General features: G+C 43.0%; 1 protein-coding gene across 20 annotated transcripts in view; it reads left to right on the forward strand.

Moving 5' to 3' along the window:
• Positions 1-22142, forward strand: part of cngb1a (cyclic nucleotide gated channel subunit beta 1a) — a 197540-nt gene that overhangs the window by 130281 nt on the left and 45117 nt on the right. For 18 of the 20 annotated variants that reach the window (XM_034287196.1, XM_034287201.1, XM_034287219.1 and 15 more), the window contains 4 exons: positions 82-227; positions 5009-5127; positions 5273-5416; positions 5718-5759. In XM_034287196.1, the coding sequence (XP_034143087.1) occupies positions 82-227; positions 5009-5127; positions 5273-5416; positions 5718-5759 (451 nt within the window). The remainder of the gene's footprint in view (positions 1-81; positions 228-5008; positions 5128-5272; positions 5417-5717; positions 5760-22142) is intronic. The other 2 variants (XM_034287232.1, XM_034287238.1) reach the window with 1 other exon arrangement.

The raw sequence follows: 22142 nt of genomic DNA on the forward strand, positions 1-22142 counted from the left end.
GTTGATCCTACCAAGTCTTATAATTCTTAACCACCTGAAACACCTCCATTACCTGCAACTTATCTCCTATTTCCTATTTAGTGCACATCCTGCAGGCCCAAACAGACATGATTCTGGAAGATGTAGACCCAAACTGGGAGAAGGAGAACAAGGAGAAGTCAAAGAGCTGCGACCAGGAGGCCCAGGGAGCTGCCCAGCTCAAGGCCATGCCTTCACTTGTACCCCAGGTCAGACGCTGAGACAACATTATTTGTAGACACTAGACAAAAAAAAACTGAAATGAAAGAAGTGGAACAGCTTTAAAGTAACTGCCCAGTCAAAATCCCAAAAAATTATAATATTGTGTTTAAATTATAACCAAACAATGTTATTCAATTGCCCTATGCTTGTTTTTTGCCAAAAGCATACATTTTAGGGGAAAAACACATTAAATACCACATTAACTTTGTCTCAGGCATAGTTTCAGATGACAGAGTATGATGTTTTGGAAAGACAGATATTTCTCAAATGCACCTTAGTTCAAAATTTCCATAACAGTGTCTGGTTTTGGGAGACTCAGATTAGAGAAGGGGGGCTGGTCAAGGGGGGTCTGGGTAATAGGGGCTGTGGCATTCTCTGAAGAAGGGGTCTGGTTTTAGGGCTCTTGGGGCAGGGAGTGTGTGTGTGTGTGTGTATATATACAGTTTAATGAATTAAAGGAAGTGAATAGTGAACGCATAAGGAAAAGAATAATAATGGTTTTGGTACTGAGCGATACACCGGTGATAACCCTGACTTATTTAGTAGGCAGTAGAATGGAAGATAAAAAATGGAAGACTAGCCCTCTCAGAGGAAGTGTGTGTGTCATAAATAAGGTTTGTGTGTTTCCTCTGGGCCAAAGATAGGGTTGGACTTTAATTTCCATTAGATGTTTAAGATATTTGCTTCAAGTGACTGACAAATAACAATATTGGCTTTGGTGCTGGGCAATACACCAGATCTTTGTTTCAAGAAAGTGACTGTCTAAGAACAATACTATGGGCTCTGGTTGTTGGGGTTCTCAAGATAGGGAGGGGTGATGTGTAGGTTTGAGTTTAAGACCTCTAAAATAAAGCTGTTTTTCAAGAATGCCCATTTCAGGGAGGTTGGAAGGGTTTATGAGGCTGCCCCGGATATGTGTGTGTGTGTATATGTGTGTGTGTAACTTAAGCTGAACAGGTTAAGTCCTGAAAACTGATTCAATCAATATTTAGTAACTTTAAAACTAACTAAAAGTCCTTAGCACTCATAGTATACGTTTCGTAACATTAGATCATTACCATTTGGATTCTCCATTCTATCGCACATCCTTTCCAAAAAAAATATTTTTTAATATTTTGTAAGAAAACCATGATACTACATTTGACCAGATAAGACAATTAACATTACTAATAGCACAACATGGGATAGCAAATGTCAATTTCGTGGAGTCGGCTCTTTGGCAAAAGTGGGCCTCTCCAAAGAAAACACATTATCGACGCAGGGAATGCGTGTGTCTGAAGGGTACATCCAACAAAGCAAACAAACATTGAACAAACAAACATACAGGCTGATAGCAACTTCAGTAAACTTTTAATGGAGAATAGAAATGCAACCAATCGGAATCATTGTGCACAGGGATATCAAAGGGAAAAATGCCTTTACTAGGTTGAACACAACAAATTACTGACTATTGCCCAGGACGGGACAAGACTGTATATGGATCTGGTACAATCGGTGCGCGTGCATAACTTCATTAACTTTTTTAAGATCTTGTACAAAATCGCCAAACCACAGGTTGTTCAACAACTTTGGCTTGTTTTTACTGGGAAAATAGGAGTGTGGCAGGGGCTGTTTGGGCATGGAACAATTACGTCTTTCTCTAACGATGCTTTAAACACGGGAGCTATCCCTTCAATACCCTCTGATTTCAGTCGGTATTGAGCCTGACAGAGTCTGTGGGGTCCTTTTGGTGTAAATACAAGAGGCTGTGTATTTTTAATTAGCCCAACATCATATTTATGCTGTGCCCACCGTGAGAGTGGAACTTCTGCTAACCTAGGAAGTATAGCAGCCACCTGGACTGCACAGACCTGACGACCCAGTCATCGTGCGGCATAACATACTTCATGTTTACCCAAAATGGTGCCCCCCAAACCTTTCTTTATAGGCTTGGGCTGCTATGGAAAATTCCACTCCCACCATGTGACATGGGACCCAGTCCACTACTTCATTGCGCCTCCTCACCCAAGGACCCATGCTTTATCCCTTACCAAATACTGGTTTAGCGAGGGAGACATGGAAGTATTCGACCCCTCCAATTCGAATAAGCGAGCCGCCGCTCTCACATTTCGCACAGACCATGCACAAAAAAATTAAGAACAGAAGTAGACCTAAATATATTCCTCCTTCAAAATAATCACTTTTAACATATTCAAACCAAATTTTGTCAAAAACAACCAAAGGTGAAACATTTGTCGAACAATGTAAGTCGCCCATATACACAAACTGAGCTGATTCACTTTCTACTCTACTCATCGCCTTATTTATCAGCTCCTGTGAAACAGCTCTGTACGTTCTAAATCCCATGAATAGCAATAATCAACAGGCTGCACACTGGGTTTAACTGCTTGTAATACACTATGTTTGATCAACCAAAAATGTAATTTGTTTACCATTAATTGAAAGAAACATTGTGGGTTTAACTTGGTACTCTACGTGTTCTCTAAATGCTTGTAAATTGTGTCTGCATTACATCAGTATATGCGGGGTAATGTAATGGATTGGGCTCACCGGTGGATGCTCCCTGGTCCATCTCCTCTGACCGTCAGCACCCCTCCCCTCAGGCGGTTAGTTTTCCTGCATGTTCCCCTATGGTCGTTCACGGTTATTCCATCGCAGTAGCCAGAACTGTCTCTATGCTTTTTGCATAGATTTACCACCACACATACCCCTTTTCCCGATACCCAGTAAATCTATCAAATCTCAATTAGAATGCGTTAATAATCCCATCAATCCATTCACGAGATTAAGCCCTAGTCTTTTCTCGAGAATTCAAATTTGTTGTCTAACCATGACCCACTAGCAGGAGTCAATTCAACATTGCGGTCTAACTGCTGCCCATTAGTAGAAGTCAGTGCCGAATTGTGTCCTCACCTCCAGAGTTCACTTTTGTCCTTCGGGAACCTGTATTGACCAGTTTCACAACCCACTCTTGACAAGCGCACGCCAACTCATTCCATTTAAGGCTAGCCCTCTCCGGGAGAGGCTTGAGCTCCAGGGATCCAGTCCCTGACCGTGCACTTTTGACTCAGCCAGTAGTGGAAGCAAAATGATCACCGCAAATTAGCATTTTATTTCTTGTAAGGAGAGAGGTATCAAAGCTTACAGAGCAAACCGTGAAACATCTCTAAAGTAACACAGGACAATCATCAATACTTGTATTGATAAGATACTGCAATAAGATGCTGCATATTCATCCTGTAAAGACAACCTTATGTTCCTTATCCCCTCATGCCCCCGATTGTGTCTTCCTCTATCCTGATGGGCAAACTGCCCCTCCTTCCCCCAATAGGCTAAAGGGGCATTGCAAATGACCCTTTCAAAACTGCTGGCCACATACAAACAGAACAAAGAATATACACCCTGATGGTTTGGGCAGATGAAAAAATGGTAAGAGGACCCAATGGTCTACTGATACCATTTAATGATAACCATAAACAAATAAACAGAGATCAGATCCCCTTTCTCTCATTCCTTTTCTTATCCAAATATGGGGACTCAGTGCATTCCCATTTACTCAATACTTTAACTTTAAAATACATCAGTTCGGGAAATTCCACAACAGTCCCAACTTCTTTGAAAACAGGGTTGTGAATCCAAGTCAAATCCAAGTAAAAGTAAATGCTAGTATATCGATGAAATCGATTAAGTTTGTTGTGTTTTCACAAACACACGCAGCTCAGGAAGTGACCAAATGCAGCCCAGGAAGTGGGTCTTCTGTATACCAACCAGCGTAGGAATTTCATGACGGCCACTGTCGTTGCCCTTCGCTCTGGCTGTGATGCCCTGAAAATCATTGCACGCCCTACGGCCACCATGGCCTTTGTGCCCATGCTACTGTGAAATTACCTAACATTAGGTTTGACATCACCAGATGTGGCAGCGTTTGTGGTGAAAATTAAATTTCAAGGATTAAAACATGATGATTGAAATGTATATGTGGAAAGTTATAAGTTATAATAAGTTATTATTCAAAGTATGATATTAAAAAAGTGACTACCGGTGTTTTTATGTCATGTACGCTTTTTTGTTATCAGCAATTCAAGTTGTTTATTTGTAAGCTCCAAATCCTCCTATTTCACTCGATGGCCTTTGTGTCCTCGCATGTGGTCTTTGTGCCCTAAACATTTTTGTGACAGTGAAGGCCAAATGGCCTTGCCCCTAAAATGACGAAATTCCAAGCCTGATACCAACCCTACCTTGTTGCAAACAACACAACTGATTGTCTCAAACGCATTAAGTTCACAAATTAACTTTTAACAAGGAACACCTGTTCATTGAAATACATTCCAGGTGACTTCCTCATGAAGCTGGTTGAGGTAATGTAAAGACTTTGCAAAGCTGTCATCAAGGCAACATTTTACTCCTATGAAGAATCTACAATATGAAATGTTTGTATTATGATCTATTTAACACTTTTTTGGTTGCTACATGATTCCATGTCTTTACTATTATTCTACAATGTGGAAAATATTAGAAATAAAGACACACTCCTGAATGAGTAGGTGTGTCCGAACATTTGACTGGAACTAAATATATTATAAATAATCTGTGATCTTTTATATACAATGCTTGAAAAACTGCGAAGTTACTTTAAAGCTGGTCAGGAAATCTCCAACTGATTAATCGGTTTCCATTTTCATAATAGAAATGCAGTTGATGTTAATCATGCATTTTATCTAGAACTGCAATGGTCATACATTCAGTATAAAAATCTCTGCTGCAACAGGTTCTTTTTATGGAACAAGGAGCAGAGGATGCAGAAACCCAAACAGAGCGATGGACACCCATAATGGAGATCATCAAGAAAGAAGCAGAGGAGGCTGCTATGGCGAAAGTAGAAGAGAAGTAATCTTTCTCAATTTCCCTCTATATTTCCCTCTTCTCTCACACCCATCATTTACATAGAGATCTTTCCCTATGGTATTGATCCAAGGTGTGTAAATCTGACTGGCTGACTGTGCTGACCATTGCCCTCTGAACTGGTCTCCAGGCTGCAGCAGCAGTTGAAAGAGGCAAGGATGGCTGAAGAAATGGCTAGACAGGCGGCTGAAATGGCAGTCAAACAGCTGGAGGAGGAACAGGCGTCCAGCACCCAGAGGGCCACAGACTCATTGCTGGAGGCTGAGGGAGAGCAGTAAGTTCCAAAGGAAGAAAAAAAACAGTGACATACAGGAAAACACACGAGTGAATGCGTCCATCCCCTTCTCTCTTAATCACATATGAGTGTTTATTTGCGGAATGTGTTGCTAAGTTGGTTTGTGCTGATGATGCTGCCAGATCTTGGCCAATTAAGGGATGATGACTGGGTTGTAATGAAAAGCGCTATGTACAGTAGGGCTGAGTTGCAACGGCTTCCTCTTTCTCGCACACACACATACGCGTTGCCATGAAGAAGACCCTCTGTAATCATTCTACTCACTGTCTGTTTTGCAAAGACTGCCCAATATCCAGGAGGAAGAGAACGAGGATGACACTGAGTAAGTCTGGCCCCCCACTTCCTGTTAACCTTCCTTGCTTCTATCCACAGCGGACAAGGAAGTTGTTCTTCCTTTCATTGTTTGTCCAGACTCCAATAAGAAATGGCCTCCCTAATAATTAAAACTTAAGTAGGGGGTTGGCCTATCAGATTGTAGATGTATAGTTAGGGGCAGATTTTATCTCATGCTTATTCAACAATTTGGGGCAAATGGCAATCCTTTTGCCTCTACACTTTGATGAAAAAGATTGACATTTTATCAGATAGGGAGCTTACATTTCTAACCACTGCACAGTATCCAATATTGCTTCTGGTGAGCTAAAGGGCTTTGTTTTCTGCTGTTTGTCTGCTTTTAATGATGAGGATGCAGGGTTGAACGGGCTCCTGAAGTAGTTAACTACTTCCATACAATATTCAATGGCACCTCAGTTAAGTGCTAACACTATTGACATTGGCTTCTTTTGGATCTACACTGCAAATGTTTGGATTTGAAATCAAACAACAAATATATATATATATATATATATATATATATATATATATATATATATATATATATATATACACACACACAGACACAGTATCAGTCAAAAGCCAAAAAAGTATTCCACACATCAACATATTTTTGTATTTAAGGTTCTTCAAAGCAGCCACCCTTTGCCTTAATGACCACTTTGAACACTCTTGTCATTCTCTCAACCAGCTTTGAGATAGTCACCTGCTCTGCTTTTCCAACAGCTTTGAAGGAGTTCCCACATATGCTGAGCAGTTATTGCCTGCTTTTGCTTCACTCTGCGATCCTACTCATCCCAAACCATTTCAGTTTTGTGGAGACCATGTGATTGTGGAGGCCAAGTCATTTGATGCAGCACTACACCCTCCCCTCTTGGTCAAATATCCCTTACACAGCCTACAGCTGTGTTCTGGGTTAACTTTCAAAAAATTTAATGTAGTCCCACTAAGCACAAACCAGATGGGATGGTGTATCGCTGCAGTGTGCCTTGAAAATCTAAATAAAATCACAGACTGTGTCACCAGCAAAGCACCCTCACACCAACATACCCCCTCCTCCATAGTTCACAGTGGGTACCACACGTTCAGAGATCATATGTCCCACTCTGTTTCACAAAGATCAAAGACAGGACTCATCAGACCAAAGGACAGATTTCCATTGGTCTAATGTCCATTGCTTGTGTTTTTGGCCCAGCAATTCAATCTTGAAGGCCTCTTAATAGTTGATGTTAGATGTGTTTTTTACTTTAGCATTTATTTGGGCTGCAATCATCGGTGCAGTCAATTGATGAATTCTGAGGCTTGTAACTCAAACAAGTAACTCAAAGAAATTGAGTAATAAACATATACTCTGCAACAGAGGTAACTCTAAGTCTTCTTTTACTGTAGGTCCTCATATGAGCTAGTTTCCTCATAGCTCTTCCTCATTCCTCATAGCTCTTTTTTGCAATTGCACTGCAATTTTCCGGGTTGACTCACCTTCATGTCTTAAAGTAATGACTGGCTGTCATTCAGTTTTTTGGTTCTTGTAGCTGATATTGCCATAATATGGACTAATGTAAGTACAGACATGGTGATGTCGTCAACAAGCCTACCTTGTTACAAGACAAAACAACTGATTGGCTTAAATGCATTAAGAAGGAAAGAAATTCTACAAATGAACTTTTAACAAGGCACACCTGTTAATTGAAATACATTCCAGGTGACTGCGTCATGAAGCTGGCTGAGAGAATGCAAAGAGCGTGCAAAGCTGTCATCTAAGCAAACAGTGGCTAGGTGAAGAATCTACGACATTAAATGTATTTTGATGTGTATAAAACTTTTTTGTTGTTACTTGTTCCGTATGTGTTATTTAATAGTTTTGATGTCTTCACAGTTATTCTACAATGGGAAAAATTAAGAAATACCCTGGAATGTGTCCAAAGTTTTGACTGGGACTGTATGGAAATTCTATTTATGTTCGCTTCACTTTTTTGATTTCACACATTTTTGCCAGACCGCATAGGCAGAGCCGACCAAGAAGAGTGAATGTCTCTTAGCGAGTGAGTGACTGACTGACTGACTGACTATCTATCTACCCCTTGTTAAATAGCGTAGTGGTAAGAGACGTGGACTAGCCTTGTCAAAACAAACAATATGCATTAGAATAGATGGAAATTCGATGGCTACAACCTTCAGTAGCTATTTTTTAGTAAGCCCAAAATAAAACTGTTTACGTTTATATTGCGACAATTTCTAGTGCATTTTCAAAGTATGAATCCATGCATGGTTTTTGGGCTAATATAGGCTAGATCACAACCCCTTGGGCAGTAAAAGAGTAGGGGTTTCCACGATTCTCGTTTTTTCACTTGGCAAAAAAAATTATTATTGTCACCTATATTGATACTTATTGTATCAATGTCATTAACGAATGAAAAAAAAACAAATGTTGTGCCATAAAACGAAATAGCTTTTGCAGTGTAAAGTTCATTTTAATTCTCGCTAGCAATTGCTCAATTCTTATGACTATTCCAATTAGTAAGTTAGTAGATACTAGTAAGCCTATTTCTGGCTACTTAGCTGTTACAACAGCCAGTGGTAAAAGCCATACAGATCATAGATGCTACTTGTGGTGGGGGTAAACTTAATAAGAAACGCTAGTCAGTTTAACACAATGCTTAATGGTGTCTAGCAAATATATTCAATCTTGGCGTGATGTTCATGCGTGACAAAATGATCTAATGTTGAGACGCTATACAGACAATTGGTAAACGTATATCTCTGTGGCACAGTGGTTAAAGACACAGTCTCTCATGTAGTCCCGGGTTTGGATCCAGTGAGTGTAACAATATTCATCACTTTTAATCACGGGCCGGCTGGAGTAGGCTTGCTGGTTCCTTTTCTGGTTTTATACATAAAATATTTCACAGTACCAAAAGTAGGTAACCCTTCATTTTACAGCCCATTACTTACAGGGTAGTTCCCATGTAACTACATAGTAACAAAAATGTAAGTATGTGGTAAGAATGGGTAGTTATGTAGGAACAATATAGGTGTTACGTTTACTTATATGAATGAGGAACAATACTACTCCAAAAGTACCTAGTCAGCAGACAGGTCTTATTCAAACCTTAATTCTGCGAGCAAACTAATTAGTAAATTCACACTTAAATGGTAAATTCATAAGCACAAATTAGAATGACAATTATGTACTTTCAAAATTGCTTTTTTATCACCTGTCTGTTTACTAAGAATTGATTTGGAGTAGTATTGTTCTTCGTTCATATAATTACACATTAACACCTACATTGTTCCTACATTACTACCCATTCTTACCACGTACTTACATTCTTGTTACTGCATAGTTACAGTACATGGGAACTACCCTGTAAGTAATGGACTGTAATTTGAGGGGTTACCCAAAAATATTAGAACAGATTAATGTCCAAATCAAACACGTATGTTTGGTTGCTTATTTTTTTGCGTTTGTGATAGCAATTCCATTGATTAAGTAGGTACCGAGACAAAATTCTCTTGGCACAATTAGCAGTTTATTTCTTGCAAGGAGAGAGGTTTCAAAGCTTACAGAATAAACCATAAGACATCTCTAAAGTAACACCGGACAATCATCATTACTTATACAGAAAAACGGAGAGGCATCCAGCTGCAGCCCCACAGACTCGGCTGTCTAAAACCCGGTTGACTACATCTCAGCTGGCTAAAACTCATATTTCCGTTTCGTCACTTCCACTTTGTCATTTCCATTTCAGTCTTATGTAGAAACCTCGCAGATGACACCGGCAAGAAAATTATTAAACTTTAGATGATTTATAGATAGTCATTCTGTTGTAACCTACTGTTGAATATGAATCACATAAGAAATAAAAGCAATATGTTTTACCTGCTCACTCATGTTTTCTTGAAAAATGGTTCATACTGTTCATATAGTTTTCATATCCTGGCAGAAATTGTGACATTTTGACTGATCATGCAAAACAACTTTTATTTATGTATAGCGATCATATGAAGCCATTTATTTGTTTGGTTCCTTTTCAAATTATAATGATAACAGAAATAACCCAAATGGCCTTGATCAAATGTTTACATACCCCTGAATGTTTGGCCTTGTCACAGACACACAAGGTGACACACGCAGGTGAAAATGGTAATAAAAGGTGTATTTCCCACACCTGTGTCAATTAGTGTATGTGTATAAAGAGTCAATGAGTTTGTTAGCTCACACATGGATGCACTGAACAGGCTAAATACTAAGCCATTGGGAGCAGAAAATAACTGTCAAAAGACCTGCATAAAAAGGTAATGGAACTTTATAAACTTTACAAACCCTTGCAAATGCCAGTCAGTACTGTTCAATCACTTATTAAGAAGTGGAAAATGTGGGGATCTCTTGATACCAAGAAAGATTTCAGCCAAAACTGCCAGAAAATTGTTCGGGATACAAAGAAAAATGGTAACCACAGAAGAAATACAGGCTGCTCAGGAAAAAGACAGTCTGGTTGTTTCAAGGAGCAGAATATGACAATACTTGAACAAAACAGAGCTGTGTGGTTAAGGTGCCAGAAAGAAGCCCTTACTGCGCCAATGCCACAAAAAAGCCTGGTTACAATATGCCTGACAAGACCTTGACACGCCTCACAGCCTCTGGCACACTGTAATTTTGAGTGACGAGACCAAAATAGAGCTTTATGGTCACAACCATAAGTGCTATTTTTGGATAGGGGTCAACAAGGCCTATAGTGAACAGAATACCATACCCACTGAGAAACATGGTGGTGGCTCACTGGTGTTTTGGGGCTGTGTGAGGTCCAAAGGCACAGGGAATCTTGTGAAAATTGATGGCAAGATGAATGCAGCATGTTATCAGAAAATACTGGCAGACAATTTGCATTCCTCTGGATGAAAGCTGCGCATGGGACACTCTTGGACTTTCTAGCACGGCAATGGCCCTAATGACAAGGCCAAGTTGACCCTCCAGTGGTTACAGCAAAAAAAATTGAAGGTTCTGGAGTGGCCATCACAGTCTCCTGACCTTAATATCATTGTGCCACTCTGGGGAGATCTCAAACATGCAGTTCATGCAAGACAACCAAAGACTTTGCATGACCACCACCTTCAAGTATTCGGAATCCCATAGACAACCATTAGAAAAGATTGCATGCTGTCATTGATGCTAAAGGGGGCAATACACAGTATTAAGAACAAAGGGTATGCATACTATTGAACAAGGGTCAGTTCATTTATTTCTTTGTTGCAATGTTTTGTTATATGATTGTGCCATTCTGTTATGACCTACAGTTTAAAGTGAATCCCATAAGAAATGAAAGAAGTGTTTTGCCTGCTCACTCATGTTTTCTGTACAGATCTTTTCTAATCAAATTTTGAGCACAAATGTATATTACAAATTCTCCAAGGGTATGCAAACTTTTGAAGACAACTGTAAATGTTTTTGACAATTTAAATGTCAGTTAGAAATAAAAAGTATATTCCATTATCAAACTTGTGTTCAGGGAGGCATAGCTACAGCATTATAATATGTTAGATCCGAGTTGATTGATATATGATAGTAATCTGTTTGCTGGTAGCGTTTCACCTGTTTCATGTACTATGTTGTGTTAAGTAGTATTGTAAATGTAAATATGCTCATTCTAATAATTTTCCCTGTGTTCTTAAATTAGGTGTGGCAAATTTCAACATGATGCCCAGGGCTGTAAGGGAACAAAATGTGTCCCCCATTTGAGATTTTAATTTGCAGAGAGTGCTTTTGTAAAGACTGTGTAGGATACTCCAGTAACGGGAAGTGTGGGGATATCCAGGGCAGAGGCGTTTTTTATGTAAAAAAAATTGGGATGAATACCAGTAGAAGCTACAAAACTCCCTCTTGCTACTGATGTGTTGATTTAACACATCAACAAACAGCGTGGCTCCACAAAACACTTCTACCGGTGTTGTACACATACTAGAGAGAGAGAGAGAGGGAGACCTTCTTGTGTAATTGCTCTCCTTCTCTCTCACATACCACTGTAAAATTACCACTGCCACATTTACAAACCTAAATTAGGAATGCAACCAAGCTCAGAACCAATGTGTCTACAGGGCCATACGCGAATAGCAATGAGCTCAACATCACTGAAGGCCACAACGAAGCGTAAAAAGGGATACAGATCCATTCTATGACAACAATCTTAATAGATAAGCATGGACACACTGAGACTCTTCACCATCTATATCAATCGATCCAGCACAAAAATATGACCAATGCATGGACCAGCACCACAAAGGCAGGATGATAAAATATGCTTTCACTCACCAAGACTGAGAGCTCACTTGAAGAGAAAGGTGGCATGCCGGTTGTTCCTCTGGGCAAATTTTTCGATGACTTTCGGAATGAAGTCATGTAGCTGCTGAATCAGCTGGCTTTCGATGGACAACATGGCCAATCCATTTAGTCGCGGCTGTTCCATGGTAATGTGAGTAAAGATTTCTACCCTCTTCAAGGTTGAAAAGTTCCTCTCTGACTTGGATGTCGTCATAGGTGTTGTTATGATAATTTTCAGCAGTGACGGTCTCAGTCAAGCTCAGATGTAGGGAATGACTGGACAAATTGTGGGAAGAGCTAGCTGTCAACCAGCTTGGCAACGATCAGGTGGTCACTTTGTAAAAACCTCTGCTCCACCTGGGAGATGACTGTGTCCCATGCCTCCTTCATCACCAGTGCTGTGTTGGTTACTCGTCGACCTTGCTGGTCTGTTCCATCATGAATGGTGGTAGGCCATTCATCAATATGCTTCTGCATATTCTGGACATTCTCCTTGAAACGGGTGAGCACACTGCTAATCCCAGATGCATCAACATCAACTTCTGGCATAAGGAAGAAAAAAAATTCCAGCAGCTGCAGAAAGGCTCGGCCCCAAAGTTTTTTTTTACAGGCCATATGCCTCACTTATAATGGCCATATGCCTCACCGAATCGTCGTGCCCCTGCAGTGCGGTTTCACATTTTCCACACAGTTTAATACATGTTATGATCCGACTGAGAACATACCTGTTTTCCTCCACCTGTTTGTTATGCTGCTCAATGGAGCCCCTGTATGCACTGTCAACTTGGGCTGTGACATTTACCCTTCCAAGAAAGGCCAATTTCACAGCATTGTCCCGATGACTCCCGCTTCTCTCGTTTTGCAATTCTCTCAGAAAGATGTTTCAAATCTTTGTAACCCGTCCTCGACCAAGTACCATCTCCACCAAATAGCAGACATGGAAAACAGAAGTGCATTCTTTTGTATGCTAACCCATAGCCACTTTTTCTTCAAAAACCACTCCACGTTAAACCCGCGGTTACTTTTACCAGCAGTTTGAGTGATAACAATATTCCGTGGCTGATGGGCACCAAGTCACTTTACTTCAAGCTTCTACTCCAAATTAAGGGATTCAAACATGTATGAAATTCACTTTATTAATTTTCTCAAGTTATCTGGCGTTTGTGAAGCTAACAAGCTAACTAAGACAATCTACCCTCCTTGCTCTTCTTGCCGACTAATGTTGGGGCCAGACAGACAGACAGCCAATCGGATCTGAAATACGAAATTACGCTGTAGTAGGGCTACTGGCTGTCAGCCCCACTTGGCATCAAATTCGTGTGATCTACATTGATCACACTAACATTCTGAGCATGCGTATTAATATTTTCACACGTACAATGTACATTGCATTGTGAGAGAGGGGCTAGCCTATGGCCTACTACTGCGAACTCGAATCGGCTGAACGCAGTCTGAAGCAGCAAGGCAGGGACCAATGAACATGAAATAAAATCTTAACACAAATGGTATGCAATTTAGGAAGATGCTATATTCATAGATAATAGATTATAGGAAGTAATCTTCAAGAAACAAAAATAACAATTTTGTTGCAGTTCTTTCTGTTGACAACAGGTAGGGCTGTGCCACACCTGCCCCTAATAACCAGTCGCCCCTGCTCCAGGGATATTTGACAGACTCCTGATTTTCTGGACAGTGCCTAGAATGTCAGTTTTAGGGCAGGAGAATGGACCTTGAATTCGTCTTTATTTTTATTTATACAAGTTGTCTCATTAAAATAAAATCTCTCGTTAATGCACATTAAAACCTTTTAAGAGTTGCTGTGGTGTTGAGCTTGAATGCTTGGGAAATTGTTTGATCATTTTGGCATATCTATGCAAATAATATAATCAATGTACCACAAAAAATTGGTATGGCCTCTTAAGTGTTTTGAGCTAGGATGGTATAAACATGTGCAACAAAGCTGTTTTGGTGTCTAGCTTAAACAAGTGTTTCAGAGATCCAAATACTAGTAATGTAAATGTAATATTCCTAGTCAATAACATTACAGAATGTTTAGTTAGGATAGCCATAACAAGGTGTTGAAGTCTAACACTTCCCCGAGTTGGTTTGTTGGAAAGGAGAATAAAACACCAGGAATCAGGTCAATTACCGTATCGTATATCCATTTATTACAGAAGCTTCTGGAGACAAGTGTCGCCGCACAATGTCTAAGGATCAACAGTCAAAACATCATTTTTATACTTCTACTACGCCCAAAAAGATAGAGGCGTTAACTTACAAAGCATGTGTGTCCTTGGCCCAATCCCAGTTCTATTCCTTATAGGATAACTGCAAGTACCCACCTTGCCCCCCTTGTGGTGTCTGTGTTGTCTGTCCGACTATGTGTGTGCGCCTCTAACCTGTGTCCTGTTTCTCACAAGACAGACATACTAAATCTTTCTCGCCCCGGCAACCGCTTAAACAGGGTTTCCTATTCTCCTACTTGCTCCTTCAGTTTCAGCTCATATTACAAACAATTAATATTTTGCTTCATTGGTTACAACAGCTTATAACAGTTCACTAACTAATACAATCAATACATCTACAATTCCCCCTTTTGATCTCTCCCCAGAGAGATCACCCCTATTCGCCAAGCTCCAGTTCTCCCGGGTCATGCTGCTCCAGTAGAGGCATCAGCATCCCTGGTGGCGGTCTAGGAGCCTCCTTAATGGCTGTATAGATCACTCTCATGGCAAGCCCTCTTATGCATGGGATACAACAACACACACAAGTAACCATTATAGCACCAAATGTAGATAGCGATAAAAGAACAGACATTATCAAACCTCTCCACTGGCCGAACATCGAGATCATCCATTCCTCCAGCGGATTATCTATCCCAGAATGCTCGTATGCGACCCCTTGACATAGTCCAATTCAATCCCCCAAATTTCCTCAAACAGGTGTCCTCAGGTGGGGTCGCGAACCTCTTCGCTGGGGGAATGAAGACCCAATGCCAACCTGGGAAACCTGTAACAACACACAACACACATCATTATTCCACCAATTCCCATATACCATTTCATTCTACTATGATCTCCCCAGACCTTTCTCTGTAACCCTGTCATCTTGGTACGAGTGGTAGCCACTCGGTGTCCTATACCCCCGTTTGTTACAGTATTCCTCAGTTCTTTCCCCTAAGAGTCTATTCCCCTGACGCTGTCCTTTGTCTCCTTCACTCGCTCGTGGTCCCGCCGTGTCCTGGGGTCCGCTCCTGGCACCGGTCCGGCTGGTGTTGGTCCTTCTTCTGTCCACGCTGGGGAAAGCTCCTCCTTCCCGGTTTGATGAGGTCGGTTAGCGACCTCCCTGGCACCTGCGCTGGTGTACACTGGCTCCAATGGTACCAGGTCCCTCCTTTGTCCCTCAGGGGGACCGCATGACTCGTTCTCTCAACCACCTGATGAGGACCCGTCCACCTTGGCTCCGACCACTTTCGCTTGATGACCTTCAGCAACACCCACTCCGCCTGGGGCAGGTTCTGGTCCAGCGGGTGCAGGTCCCTCCTTTCTCCGACTCTGTTGGTGAATTCTGAAACGTGTATTCATCAAAATACACTTTATGGTCTTTGGGCCACTTTTCCGGGACCGCAGGCCCCATGGTTGGTCCTGGAAACTGTCTCCCCGTCAGCAGCTCGTATGGGATGAACCCAGTGGTCTGATTTAACGAGCATCGAATCGTCATGAGTGCCAGTGGCAGTGCATCCACCCAGTTCAATTTAGTCTGTGCACTTATCTTAGCCAACTTGTTTTTTAAGTTTTGGTTCATCCTTTCTACCTTTCCCTGGGACTGTGGATGGTACACAGTGCCAAAAGCATGTTTTAGGCCCAATAAGCTCTCTACCCTCTGTAAATCACTGTTTTTAAAGTGAGTCCCATTGTCTGACCTAATTTTCTCTGGGAAGCCGTGTCTGGGAATGTACTGGTTCACTAAACATTTGATCACTGTCTGACTGTCCTCCTTTCTAGCTGGCCAGGCTTCTGGCCACCCTGTGAACATGTCCACACACACTAACATGTAGCGGCACCCCCGTACAGTTTCCCCCATGTCCGTGTAGTCTATCACTATCTCTTGTCCAGGTCTCGTCGTCATGGGGAACGCCCCCTTCACAGGTTTGATCGTCGGTTTTGGGTTGTGGTGTGTGCAGATGGTGCATGTCCTAGTGTAGTTACGTACCATGTCTACCATAAACGGTTCCTCAACATCTGTGCTGACCCTACATGGCCCAACCCGTGGGCTTCTGCAAATGTATCTCCCCGCATGGCTGGTGGAAGTATTACTCTACCGTCTGGCCCTCTCCAGAGCCCTCTCGTCTCTGTTGCTCCTCTCTGTTGCCAAATTGTTTTCTCTTGTGGGGAAGCCCCCTTTTGATGTCTCACTAGCTCATCTCTCTCAGGGCCTTCTCCCCCTTTTTTTTGAAACAGGACCCCGTTCATGCCCTGACCTGTTTCAGAAACATCTAGGAAAAAAAAGGTTTTGTGTAGTCGGGTATGGCCAGATCAGCTGCGGTGGCTAGTTGTTGTTTCAGCAAAATGAAGGCCTGGTCGGCCGGGCAAGTCCAATTGAGAGTGGCTTTAAGTTTACGCATTCCCTGCTCCTTAACTAGCGCTCTAAGTGGCTCTGTGAGCCCTGAATAGTTTGGGATGTAATTGCGGCTATATCCCGTGAGCCCCAGGAATGATAGCATTTCCTGAACAGTAGTGGGTTTAGGATGGTGGAGGATGGTTGTGCGGTGAGCTGGGGAAAGCCCCGCTCCTTTCTGCGAGATTACTCTGCCCAGAAAGGAGACCTGCGTCCTTACCAGCTGTAGCTTTTCTTTTGATACCTTGAACCCTTTCTCTGCCAGTCTGGTGAGGACCGTCATTGTAGCTTGGATGTGTATCGCCATTGTCGACCCCTATGTGTGAAAGAAAAAATATCACGAAGTTCCTCTGCTAGTGGGAGACAGAAAAAAGCGTTAGCCAGGTCAATGCAGGTGAACCATTTTTACGTCTTACAGCTGTGTGAGTACCATACGTTTGGCGCCTGAGGGAGTGTCCAATCAGGCATTCGACCGCCCTTTTAACCATGGGCCCCAGGTCTTTTGCTTGGTGTTTAGGATGCAGGGCCAGTGACACATACGGGACGGACTCCTCCGCCATCATGTACCACTGATCCTGCTCCTCTGTCAACTGTACATCTGCCACTACATATGTGAATTTAGACCCGACCTGCCACATGTCCCCACACACTACATCCCCAAACCCCTCTCTATACACCTCATCGCCCTGCCGATCATAAAATAGGGTTACATGTGGGGGGTCTGGCGGAGGAAAGTATGGCTCGAGGAGGGAGATCAACGGCCTCCACTTGAAGTCGATGTCCCGTCTAGTAACGTGACAGTTAGTCCATCTGGAGAACATAAGATATTAGCCCCCAGTTTTATCAACAAGTCTCTCCCCAATAAGTTCACTGGTGTGTTTGTCGACACCACATACGGATGGCTGAGGGCCTGTTTACCCAGTACCGTTTTAAGAGGAAATATCACTGGCAAAGTCTGTCCCACTCCTTCAAACCCCACAACTTCCACTGTCTTGGAGGATAGTAGTCCTGTGATGGGAGGGGCGGTGATGGTGGAAAACGTGGCACCTGTGTCAACCAGAAAGGGGAAGTCTTTCCCGTCGACATTCAGGGACAGCATCTACCTTTCCCCCGCTGTCCCCTCCCCTCCCTGTAGACCGTCACGCCTGGTCCCACCCTCCCTCATAAGAGAGTGGGTATTGTCCAGGTGCACTAGGTGGTGGGACGGCGTGTGGGTTAGGAACTGGAGCTGCCCCTTGGTTTGGGTATCCTCTGCCCCTTGCAATGTTCTGTGGGCACTCTCTGGACCAGTGGTTCGGGTCACCACACGCAAAGCAGGCTCCGTATGGGACTTGGGCTCCTGGAGCCCCTCTGCCTCTACCCCGCCCCCTCCCCCTACCATAACCTCCCCTCGGAGTCCCTGGTCGATAGGGCGCGGTGAATGCCCCCCGGCCACTGTGAGTTTGGGGTACCTATGTGGGAACAGGGTATAAATCGGGTGTGTCAGGTTCTCATGAGCCTAGGGCTGCCATCTGTCTGTGTTTCGTTTACCCTTCATTGAATCTCATTTTGGCTTCACCCAGCTGTAAGCGCAACAGGTTCTCTTTCAGTTCCTGTATCTGTTTGTCTTTCTCTGTCCCCTCTGTAAATGATGCACTATGTGTCATTCCCATACGTGTGATTCACTACCCGGCAAGTCAGGATTGCCTCTTTTATTTTCTCTGGAAGTCCCTCTAAAACCGCCCTTCTAAACCACTCCTGCTGCAGACCCTCCTTCCCCGGGTGGTGCCCTGTGTGTTTGGCCCATGTGTCCTTACATGCTTCTAGATACTGTCTAGGGTGTTGCTCTTTTTCCCAAGGTAACTTGGGCATCAGGGCCCCAGCGGGCAAGGGAAATCGTTCCCTCAGGGCCGTGGCTATGCGCCCGACCACCTGACTGAAAGGGGTGTTATCAGGGCTCCGCCTAGTGGCGGCCCCTTTTTCTATCTCAGTCATAGCCTGGGCGGACATGGCTCGGGCGGCTACTGCCCTCCAGTCCCCCAGTGCCAACATTTGACCAGCTGTGAGTTTATCAAATTGTGACAACCATAGTCCACCTCCCTCTCCCATCGGGGGTTATTTATCTACCAGTGCCTGTATGTCTCCCAGCCCCAATGGTTTATATCGCGGATCGCCGCCTCCCACTCTGAAGAGAGGCAGCTGAAACCCAGCACAAACAGCTTCCCCTGCTTGTGACCGCGTATACATTTTATTTTGAGTCTTTTGAATTGATTCTACTGCGTCATGGTGTAGTTTATGTTCTGGTGGGGGCGAATGCGGCAGAGGGTATACGTCTGTGTCTCCCTTACTCCCATCTCCACTAATGTCTGCGTCAGGGTCTTCGTCTGAGTCAGTCCATCTCCCTACTGCTTGCCCCGTGAGTACCACCCGTCCTCTATGTGAATTTCCCTTTTTCTGCCTAGTTTTTGTCCTTCTCACTGTGTCACTATAGTCCGACCCCGACCTTGAGTCCTCACCTAACCTGCCTTTAGTACGGCCTGATCTTTTCCTTCTGACCCCTGTAATCTCATCCTGTTTATTTTCTCCTAGTCGCCTCCCCTTCTCGCTCCTCTTTCTCTGCCCTTGCCTTGAACGGTTTCACCTCCCCCTCAGCATCTGTCTCGCTCTCTGACTCCGCCTTCCTACTCAACTTTCTCTTATCTTGCTTTCCTGTGAATTGAGTTATGGGCCTGCTGTTCTGTGTGTCTAAAGACAATATCCCCTTCTCTAAACGTAACACTGGATATAATGGTGCCCTGTCTGTACCGAGTACAAGGTCATCTTCATATGCTGGGGGTTCTATCTCTCCTCCCTTTTTCTCCTCCTTAATTTTCCCATGTCCAGTCAAGTGGCTCCTGGCTGTTACAGTCATGGATGTAGGAGCCTCTTTGTTCTGCATGCGTCTCTCCATTCCTCCTCCATCTCCTTGACTGTGGTGCAGCTGGAACCATAGGTGTCCAATATTCTTATTCTGAACCCAAGGCAGTCTCTCAAAGGTCTGGGCTTGGTTTGGCCTTAGAATGATCTGGGCCATCTGTGTGAGGTACCCCTTTATTGGACAAGGTGTATCAGGGTTGCAGGATTCAGGACTCCTACTCTGTGAGAAACAAAGATGGAATCTTGCACAACACAAAGTTAAAACCATGACTGGAGAGTTTAGTATTAACTTACTGAATTTAAAGTTATGTGTTAATCAACAATTTTAAACCCCAATCTAATGGCTATCTCTTATAAATGTCCTAAATTGGGAATTACTATTTTACCAATGTTTCATAAATGTTGCACTCATTTTCTTTACATTTAACACTGGCCAGTTGATTCTAATTTGACATGTCTTTGTCGTGTTTCATAATTTAGATGAGCTCAATTTTCATACAATTTCGTGTACACAGAATTCTCCAATTGGAATGGGAAAGCAAATGCCATTTTAATATTACAATATAGAACCTGATTTTGCTCTATTTGAATCTATTTTAATATTGGGAATCTACTTCCCTGAATTTCATTTGGTGTGTCTGTCATCTTTTGCACCTCTCTCCTAGAGTGTCTCTGTGTTCTGGATTGGGATGCTTAGAGTTACTCCCTACTTTCTGGGACGGCAGCCAAAAGCCGTCTTATCTATTTGACTCCTCTCACTATCCTTTAACTGGACTCATTCAAACTTAACCAACAGACCACCTTTACAATATTTTCAAACAATTGAATGAAACCACTTTAAAGAAAACTATGTTTACACAAATAATTACCCAAAACTTGACCAAAACCTTTGTCCACTGTTGAATACTTTCTCGTGGCACATCTCCCACTAAATCTTTGTCTATCTGGCTATTTTCTTCATTAACCCTTCTTCCAATCTATCCAGACGTCCCTTTTCTAGAACTCGAGCAAATATCACTATCATCTACTGTCAATTTATCCACTATGCGCATCACTCCCAAGGAGTCTCCTTTCACACACTTCCTTACAAACAGACTGGAATTCTCTTCCCTCACACACTTTCTCTTTCGCACACACATTCACACACACAGTCTACTGGTCCCCACCTGCTTCCAGGTCCACAGGACGTTACCATACAGGTCTTCTTACAACCCCACCCGTTCAGACCTCCAACCTCATTGGAGTGGTATCCATGGTGTGTCCACACACAACATCTCAAACATTGACCTTCATCCCATTCACAAACAACTCAATAATTTTCTTAAAACACAATTTTCTCTTCTCCTGACTTCTCCTTGACAACAAACAATTCAACACTTCTCTCAACAGTTCTCTCTCAAACTCCCCGTCCATTTCAACCTGACTTATGTTACTGTGAGTCCCAGACTCAGAATAATTAACAAATGATTAACGGGTCCCTGACCCAACACTTTTGGGACTCAAACCCAGTTTTCTCATAAAACATTTGGGGAGTTCCAAACTCCCCGGGCCTCTAACCCAGCTGAACGGGTCCCTGACCCAACACTTTTGGGACTTGAACCCAGTTCTCTTATAAAAATTTGGGGAGTTCCAAACTCCCCGGGCCTCTAACCCAGCTGAACCTTTACACACAACAAGTATTTCGAGGTGCCCCTAAGTCCTCGGGCCTCTAACCCGACTGGTTGCCAAGACTCTAACTCGCAACTCTCCACCGTCCCCGTCGGGAAGTGGCGTAGGGTAGTCAACCCTAGAACGATTAACGGGCCTCTAACCCGACTTACAGTGAGACTCTAACTCACACACCGGTAACGGGCCTCTAACCCGACTTACAGTGAGACTCTAACTCACACACCGGTAACGGGCCTCTAACCCGACTTACAGTGAGACTCTAACTCACACACCATTAACGGGCCTCTAACCCGACTTACAGTGAGACTCTAACTCACACACCGGTAACGGGCCTCTAACCCGACTTACAGTGAGACTCTAACTCACAGACCGTTCCTCTGACCTCCTGAATTTAAACCAGTCCCACTACGTTTTTCACAGGTCCACAATTTAGTTCACAGCCAATATGCAGATTTAGATATAACAGGCTCTGCTTACCTTTATCATGAGCCGGCTCGGAACCTGTGAATCTCGCGTAGGTTGTCTGGACCAGATCGAATTCCTTCTCCTTTTTCCAATCCCGGAAGAGCCCCCAAAATTGTTGAAGTCTAACACTTCCCCGAGTTGGTTTGTTGGAAAGGAGAATAAAACACCAGGAGTCAGGTCAATTACCGTATCATATATCCATTTATTACAGAAGCTTCTGGAGACAAGTGTCGCCGCACAATGTCTAAGGATCAACAGTCAAAACATCATTTTTATACTTCTACTACGCCCAAAAAGATAGAGGCGTTAACTTACAAAGCATGTGTGTCCTTGGCCCAATCCCAGTTCTATTCCTTATAGGATAACTGCAAGTACCCACCTTGCCCCCCTTGTGGTGTCTGTGTTGTCTGT

The sequence above is a fragment of the Esox lucius genome, chromosome 2 (genome assembly GCF_011004845.1).
Source record: "Esox lucius isolate fEsoLuc1 chromosome 2, fEsoLuc1.pri, whole genome shotgun sequence".
NCBI classification, from domain to species: domain Eukaryota; kingdom Metazoa; phylum Chordata; class Actinopteri; order Esociformes; family Esocidae; genus Esox; species Esox lucius.